Source organism: Nematolebias whitei, chromosome 19 (genome assembly GCF_014905685.2).
Source record: "Nematolebias whitei isolate Nwh7 chromosome 19, NemWhi1, whole genome shotgun sequence".
Classification (NCBI taxonomy): Eukaryota; Metazoa; Chordata; class Actinopteri; order Cyprinodontiformes; family Rivulidae; genus Nematolebias; species Nematolebias whitei.
In genome coordinates this window covers 32,676,190-32,685,098 of record NC_056516.1, presented here as the reverse complement: position 1 = coordinate 32,685,098, position 8,909 = coordinate 32,676,190, and the positions used below count along the sequence as shown (strand labels likewise).

At 40.0% G+C, this 8,909-nt stretch overlaps 1 protein-coding gene across 1 annotated transcript; it reads right to left on the bottom strand.

Annotated features, from left to right (window-relative positions):
* Positions 1–5,651: 5,651 nt before the first annotated feature.
* Positions 5,652–7,924, bottom strand: LOC119425494 (zinc finger protein 771-like). Its single transcript, XM_037693022.1, has 2 exons — positions 7,685–7,924; positions 5,652–6,977 (listed from the first exon to the last, which is right to left on the bottom strand). Exons 1-2 carry the CDS (start codon positions 7,836–7,838, stop codon positions 5,839–5,841), a joined length of 1,293 nt encoding a protein of 430 aa, XP_037548950.1. The 5' UTR covers positions 7,839–7,924; the 3' UTR covers positions 5,652–5,838.
* Between the last annotated feature and the right edge of the window lie 985 nt (positions 7,925–8,909).

The following is an 8,909-nucleotide window of genomic DNA, read 5'->3' as shown; positions in this document are numbered from 1 at the left end:
TCCACATCTGTTAGCTTTCGTTCATCACTATTTACCTTCAACACTAATCGAGAAGTTGCAGCTGAATATAACTCAAAATTAAACTAATTTCACCAGAAGTCGAGGGAAAAGTGGCTTAATTTGTCGATACGGAACACGGAGAACACAATGAACGTACGAACACAACAACTTCCGCTGCAAGGAGGAAATCACTTTCGTTATTAGTTAGCCTTCAAAATAAGAGTTGGACGGACCTGTTCTTCAGCACTACAACTCATCCCTGAACTGTTTGCGTTTTTTTTATATGATTTGGGATGTTTTGTTTTTTTAATCACTTATATTCTTTTATTTTAATTTTTTTTTTTAATCATGGTATTTATCATATCAATTGGGAGTGGTGGCGCAGACGTTAGAGAAGATGGATCTGTGAAGGAATGTTGCTGCTTCAACTCACCCTATGTGGGTGGGAAAAGTGAAACACCCACACCTGCCTCCACCCTCATTTGCTCCACTTTGGACCCTTGAGCAAGGCCCTTAATCATAGCATCTGCTGCCCTGGGCGCTCAAAATGTGCTCCACACAGAGGGCTGTGGTAGCTTGGTGGTCTGTGGTTGTGTCAGGAAGGGCATCCAGTGTAAAAACAAGTGCAGCGGAGAGCATCCTGTGCTCCAGTATCAACGTGTGATATAGCGGTCGCACAGCTGCAGAAAGAAAAGCTTTGCAGAGAGTGGTGAAGGCTGCACAGAAGTCTGTCGGAGTCAGACTCTCCACCATCACAGACATCCACACCTCCAGATGCAGGGAGAGGGCCACCTGCATCATGAAGGATCCCACTCACCCAGCACACACACTTTTTGCCCTGCTCCCCTCACGCAGGAGGTTGAGGAGCATTAAGTGTAGAACCACTAGACTGCGGAACAGCTTCTACCCTGAGGCTGTTAGACTCATGAATCTCTAACCAGAATAATCACTGTGAAAAATCACATCATGTTGCTGCTGATCTGTTTCATGTTGCTGCTGATCTGTTTCATGTTGCCGTGTTCATTCGTGCTAATCTGCTCACACAGACTCATGTTTGTGCTGCTGTTCGGCGTATTGTTTTTGTACTGCTTGTGCTTAGCGTATTTTTAGTTAACATTTTTCTTAGTTCATATCTTAGATCTTCTTACAGTTTTTCTTTTATATTTTATATTTTTTGTTTGATTTAACTGTGACCCTGTGTACACAATGTGGTTCCACCACATGTACCACATGTGTTTTGAATGACAAATAAAGAAACTCTGACTCTGAGGTGTGCTCCCACTTTTTCACAAAACAGCACAAATGCCTATATCGCACATTTAGCTTCTATCTCACCTCTGTGGGGACACTCTGAAGATCACCTGGGTCCAGTATGTCATGTTTCTTGGCCAGCTGGGATACACTGCCACTGTTCTCCACAGAGAGTAGGGAGAGAATCTCTGAACAGGACCAGAAGAGAACAGTTCATCTTTAGTCATCAGGTAAATAAACAAGTAATGTGAAGTAGTTCAAGCATAAGATAACAAAATAGCAGTAATATTAAACAGCACAACATACACATTAATTTACCTGATTTTTTTGTATGTTGTCTGCCAACTGCTGCTGCTTGAAAAAAGACTGAGTCGATGGTCTGCTTCTGGAGCTGGCTGTAGAGAATATCCATGAGGCATGATGAGATGAAACAGTTTCAGGAAGAAACTGAAACTATCATCCTCCAGGAGCCTCACAAACCCTGCATCGTTCACAGCTCTCATTCACTTTACTAATTCAATTAATTTCAATTCAATTTCAATTTACTTTATTAATGAGCTATCGTTCCCATGCTACTGCACACTAGAGGATGACGTTTTTTCAGGAGTCCCGCAGGTCACGGTATTCCCGCAGGATTCCGGCACGGCAGGAGTCAAATTTAATATAACTCACATGATTGGGATGGGACAGGATGAAAAGCTAACAGGACCAGACAGGCACGGGAACCAACCAATAGAACAAAAAAGAAAATAAAAATAAAAAACTTTCGACAGGCACCAGTATTTTGTAGTTTTTCTTTCAATAAACCTTCACTCTGGAATACCAGACTTGCAATGCTCCAGTCTGTAAATGATGCTCTGAAGTCTGGTAAGCTGCATGACATGCTGCTTCGTCAAAACGAGCTTGTTACCTATTGTGAACTTCTTGAGGACGTCATCCAATGTATAAGAATGCCTTTAAGCATTTTTATTTATTGAGTTATCTTGCTCGGTACATTTTTTTAAGCAATATGGAACATGGCATTAATGTCTCTGTTTAAAGGAAACAATTGTTCAGTAAGTTAGTAAAATGCAATTTTATATGTTATGTTTGGGTTCATAGTGTGCCCATGTACTGTTGTTTTTTATTTTTTGTTTTTACTGTAACTGACCTCCAAAAGAGCTAGAAACAGGGACTCAGCAGCTGATCCTCCGTAGAAAAACTATAGGGACCACGCATTTCCATATTAAGAAACTAGCCCAGATGACATGATTTAACCATTTTTGTTGTTATCTACCTGGATTATTGAGTTTACAAACCTTTTTTATAAGGACTACAGACCATGTATTATTTGTGTTGTGACCATTAGTGAAGGTTTTTGTTTGGATTAAGGCAATAAATGCCTCCCTATTTCACCACAGATTAACTTTTCCTGTTGCCATATCTTTTGAAAGAAAACTAATAAAGTAAGAATATAAAAGGGAATGGGTAGAAGATCAAATCACATTCAATGTATTTCCTAAAGACTAAATGGAAGAGAAAAAAAATGGGAGCAGTATAGGAGAGGTAGTCATTCTGAATGTGAGCAGGATGGGAGCAGGAGTCATGTTCCCAGGAGTGGTACAGGACAGGAGACTTTTTTTTACTCTGGTCCAGGATTGGGACTGGACAAGATTTTTTCTGTGGGACCAGGAGAGGACAGGAGTGAAAATCAACTCCCGTGTCATCATCTAGCTCACATGCACGCATCACAGACTAATCGGTTCGCTAACTCATGCTCATGTCTGCGCGCTTTATTAACTAATTCCTTACCTGTGTAAACACAGTAAATATGACTGCTGTTAGAATTTTTCACGTTGTCTCCAGAGAGTAGGACCTCGCCTCCTGACAGACAAGTCCTCTCTCCTTTCTACACAAGGCCAAGGCCAGCATAAACAAACCCAGTGCCGAATGCAGCAGGTCTCCAACTATCTGCCTGATCAAAATTAATGCTGCGCCTCTTTTAAATGACCTGACAGCTACGTGTAAATAATATTTCAATAAGGCACACTAATGATGACTTCCGTTAGAATTTTCCACGTCGCCTCCAGTCCCAGCAGGCATAAACAAACCTAGCACCAAATGCAATGGCGGGTCTCCCAACTATCTACCTGATCAAAATTAATGCTGTGCCTCTTTTAAATGTGCTGCTGTCTGAGAGCTAAATAATATTTCATACATAGCCTAGTTGTGTGTCAATGCACAATCTGTTGCAGGACAATAAATAAATTAATTAATTTAATTAATTAATCTGCATCGGGACGGAGGGACCAGAAGCACGATCCGTACGGTGTGCCGGTAATCAGGGCACTGGAGTGGTGCGCCCAGAATCTTCCTATCTCTTGTAACGAAGAGGAGCTAACTGCACATGTTCAGCTTTTAACGAGTCTATGGGCTATGATTCTTGTGCCCCCAGGGACCGGAAGTATGTCATCTATCAGAGACAACATTTTTGAAAGTAACAAATTAACTGATCATTAACCATAAAATATTTATCTTATGCAACAAAAAATATACATACAGGTCCTTCTCAAAAAATTAGCATATTGTGATAAAGGTAATTATTTTCCATAATGTAATGATAAAAATGAAACTTTCATATATTTCAGATTCATTGCACACCAACTGAAATATTTCAGGTCTTTAATTGTTTTAATACTGATGATTATGGCATACAGCTCATGAAAACCCAAAATGCCTGTCCCAAAAAATTAGCATATTTCATCCCACCAATGAAAGACAAGTGTTTTTAATACAAAAAACGCCAACCTTCAAATAATCATGTTCAGTTATGCACTCAATACTTGGTCAGGAATCCTTTTGCATGAATGACTGCTTCAATCAGCCTGTGGCACTGCTGAGGTGTTATGGAGGCCCAGGATGCTTCGATAGCGGCCTTAAGCTCATCCAGAGTGTTGGGTCTTGCGTCTCTCAACTTTCTCTTCACAATATCCCACAGGTTCTCTATGGGGTTCAGGTCAGGAGAGTTGGCAGGCCAATTGAGCACAGTAATACCATGGTCAGTAAACCATTTACCAGTGGTTTTGGCACTGTGAGCAGGTGCCAGGTCGTGCTGAAAAATGAAATCTTCATCTCCATAAAGCTTTTTAGCAGAAGGAAGCATGAAGTGCTCCAAAATCTCCTGATAGCTAGCTGCATTGACCCTGCCCTTGATAAAACACAGTGGACCAACACCAGCAGCTGACATGGCACCCCAGACCATCACTGACTGTGGGTGCTTCACACTGGACTTCTGGCATTTTGGCATTTCCTTCTCCCCAGTCTTCCTCCAGACTCTGGCACCTTGATTTCCGAATGACATGCAAAATTTGCTTTCATCCGAAAAAAGTACTTTGGACCACTGAGCAACAGTCCAGTGCTGCTTCTCTGTAGCCCAGGTCAGGCGCTTCTGCCGCTGTTTCTGGTTCAAGAGTGGCTTGACCTGGGGAATGCGGCACCTGTAGCCCATTTCCTGCACACGCCTGTGCACGGTGGCTCTGGATGTTTCTACTCCAGACTCAGTCCACTGCTTCCACAGGTCCCCCAAGGTCTGGAATCGTCCCTTCTCCACACTCCTCCTCAGGGTCCGGTCACCTCTTCTTGTTGTGCAGCGTTTTCTGCCACACTTTTCCCTTCCCACAGACTTCCCACTGAGGTGCCTTGATACAGCACTCTGGGAACAGCCTATTCGTTCAGCAATTTCTTTCTGTCTTACCCTCTTGCTTGAGGGTGTCAATGATGGCCTTCTGGACAGCAGTCAGGTCGGCAGTCTTACCCATGATTGCGGTTTTGAGTAATGAACAAGGCTGGGAGTTTTTAAAAGCCTCAGGAATCTTTTGCAGGTGTTTAGAGTTAAGTCGTTGATTCAGATGGTTAGGTTAATAGCTAGTTTAGAGAACCTTTTCATGATATGCTAATTTTTTGGGACAGGCATTTTGGGTTTTCATGAGCTGTATGCCATAATCATCAGTATTAAAACAATTAAAGACTTGAAATATTTCAGTTGGTGTGCAATGAATCTGAAATATATGAAAGTTTCATTTTTATCATTACATTATGGAAAATAATGACCTTTATCACAATATGCTAATTTTTTTAGAAGGACCTGTAGACTACAAATTTAAAATCGGTTGGTATGCATAAATTTATTTAGATATTTATTAGGCATTACACAGGTACACTGAAGATGCTTATATACTCACAACTACACTCTGAATGTTATGTACTTTAAAAGGAAAAAGCATAACAGATGAGTGTGTTGGAGACAGAAAATGTTTCTCAGGCAAAACTAGTGAAATTTTGTTGTTTATCACTAGATTCATGCATATTAAAAAACAAATTTAAATATATTAGTGTGTATGTGTGTGTGGCTTCTTGCCCATGAGTTCATTCAAATTACTTTTTTCTCCAATGAGGATTCTCATGTTTGTTTAATTTCCCTAACTGGTAAATATTCGGTCACAAAAATGACAACAAAAGGGTTTCTTTCCTGTGTGGATCATCATGTTTCTTTAAACTGACCTTTTTGATAAGCTTTTGACTACACGGATCACAACAAAATTGCTTCTGTCATGTGTGGATTTTCATGTGTTTTTTTAAATTACCCTTTTCAGTAAACCTTTTTTCACATAGATCACAAGAAAATGGCTTCAGTCCTGTGTGGATTTTCATGTGTCTCTTTAAACTGACCTTTTGAATGAACCTTCGTTCACACAGATCACAAGAAAAGGGCTTCTGCCCTGTGTGGATCATCATATGTTTCTTTAAATTGTCCTTTTCTGTAAACTTTTGACTACATTGATCACAACAAAATGGCTTCTGTCCTGTATGGATTTTCATGTGTTTTTTTAAACTACCCTTTTCAGTAAATCTTTTTTCACACAAATCACAAGAAAAGGGCTTCTGTCCTGTGTGTATCATCATGTGTCTCTTTAAAGTATCCTTTTCGGTAAACTTTTGATTACACTGATCACAACAAAATGGCTTCTGTCCTGTGTGGATTCTCATGTGTTTTTTTAAATTACACTTTTCAGTAAATCTTTTTTCACAAAGATCACAACAAAATGGCTTCTGTCCTGTGTGGATTTTGATGTGTCTGTTTAAACATCCCTTTTGAATAAACCGTCGTCCACAAACATCACAATGAAATGGCTTCAGTCCATTTTTGTTGTGGACCCTGTTCACATTTGACTCAGAGACCCTGCTGGGTGAAGACTCCCGGGCTTCATCAGTGTCTTCAGCTTTTGACCCAGAGTCTGATAAAGGTTTCAGCTCAGAGTCAGGATTGTTCACATCATTATCCTCTTCATCAACTTCACTGACTTCAGTTTGTGAAGAATCAGAATCTCTATAAGCATTTAGAACTGGGGTTTTTGAATCTTTTTCTCCTTCACCAGTTGCTGATTCTATGTGGTCACCTGAACTGCTGGTTGGAAGATCACTGACTTCAACTTGGTGTTGATGAAGCTGTGAGAACAGATGTTTCTCTTCTTCATCCTCACTCTTAAAATGAACTGCAGTTAATGAAAAGCTGGTGACATCTGTCTCCTCCTTCATACTGAGCTGCTCTCCTCCCAAAATGGTCCACTGTTCCTCCTCTTCCTCTTTTATGTGGAGGCAATTTGCATCCTGCTGGTCCACATCAGGCCACTGTTCTTCAGGAGCTTCTTCTTTAATCAGCACTGACTTCTGAACATCTGCAGGAACCACTGGAACACATGTAAAATACAGTAAGGAGAACTGTAGCTTTATATTCACACATACATGATTTGTTTTACTGCTCAGATCACAGAGTTATTTTTTCTCCTCCAAACAGGTTCCAGTGCTAAACCAGAGCCAAAGAGAGCTTAGCCCCAGCTCTTTCCTTTTAAAACACTTTAAGCTGTGGCTTTAACACCCCACCAACTCAGTACAAACTGTTTAAATGAATTTTTTTTCTTTTAACAAAATCGTTTCAGGTGTTTAACCAGACTGATGCTAGAGATGGTTCCTAAATGGTTCTTTGAAAATAAAGTTAAGAAACTAGAAAAGGTGGTGCCTCAACACCCTCTCCTTCCTCCCAACATGCCTACATTCTACTTCACACCCACCTCCAGGAGAGTGGAAATAATACTCTGTGCCTGGTTTTGTCCATGTAGTGATCAATGATTTTAAATATTTGTGTGGTAATTTGGGATTTCAGTTGTTAGTTTTTATCTAGTAAAACTAAAAACGAAAATATTTGGTTAATCAAAGGTCTTTAAAATCAGCACTTTAGCTTTTGTAACCTCTCATACATTATTTAATCTGTTAGCAAGCTCAGCTATAAACAGAGATACACATGTCCTTTCCAGGAAAATAATTCATTAATTACCAGAAAGCTCAGACTAAACTGTAACATAATCACATTCAACAGAAAGAATAAAAAGATACAAACCTATTATATGCAGTTGATCGTTTGGACTGAAAACTGCATCTAAGATTTGGCTTCCTCCAGTTGTTTCCTGTTCAAGAGCATCTCTACTTCCAATGAAAACCTCCATTTCTTCTTCCTCTGCATCCAGGTGCTGCTGGACCTGCTGTCTCCACATCTGTTAGCTTTCGTTCATCACTATTTACCTTCAACATTAACCGAGTAGTTACAGCTGAATAGAACTCAAAACTAAACTAATTTCACCAGAAGCCGAGAGAAAAGAAGCTTAGTTCTTCGATACCGAACACGGAGAACATTACTGAACGTACGAACCGAACAGCTTCCGGTGCTTGGAGGAAATCACTTCTGTTAGTATCAGTTAGCCTTCAAAATAAGAGCTCGAACGGAACTGTTCTTCAGCACTACAACTTATCCCTGAGATTGTTTCCGTTTTTTTATGCTTTACGATGCTTTGCTTTTTTAATCACTTATAATCTTTTGTTTTTAAATTATTTTTAATCATGTTATTTATCTTAGCAAACGTGGTAGCTCGGTGGTCTGTGGTTGTGACAGGAAGGGCATATGTAAAAACAATAACCAAATCTTCATGCGAGTTAGTTCGCTGTGTCGACCTTTGTCCGGCTGGGTTTGAGAGGAACCGGAAAGAGGAACAGATACACAGTCGCAAGTCGAGAATCACGTTAAGATAAAAATATCAAATGAAAACTATTTAATTTTAACAGTTAATTTAAGGGAATGAGGTCAATTTGTCCTCCAGTAGTCTAAGCTTATAGCAGCATAACAAGCCAACCCAAAAACAAAGTAAGCCCAGTCTTAAAACTGGACAACGCGTCAGCCCAACCGAAAGAAACTGGAAGTTGGTTCCACAAAAGAGGATCCTGATAAGATCTTCCTCCCATTCTGCTTTTTGAGGTTCGGTTAATATATGGTATCATTTTATATTATGTATTTAGCGTATTTCTTAAATCTTTTAGCATACCTGTTGGCGTTCGTTTAGCGTATCTTAGTTTATATCTTAGCTCCTCATATACTAATTGTATTTACACTTTATATTTTGCTATTTTTGAGTGGTGGCGCAACTGGTAGAGCCGCTGCCTCTCAGCGAGCAGGTCCCCGGTTCAAAACCAGGTTCGGGGGCCTTTCTGGGTGGAGTTTGCATGTTCTCTCCGTGCATGCATGGATTTTTTCCAACTTTTGGCCAAAATTTCTAAAAAAAAAACATGTTTTT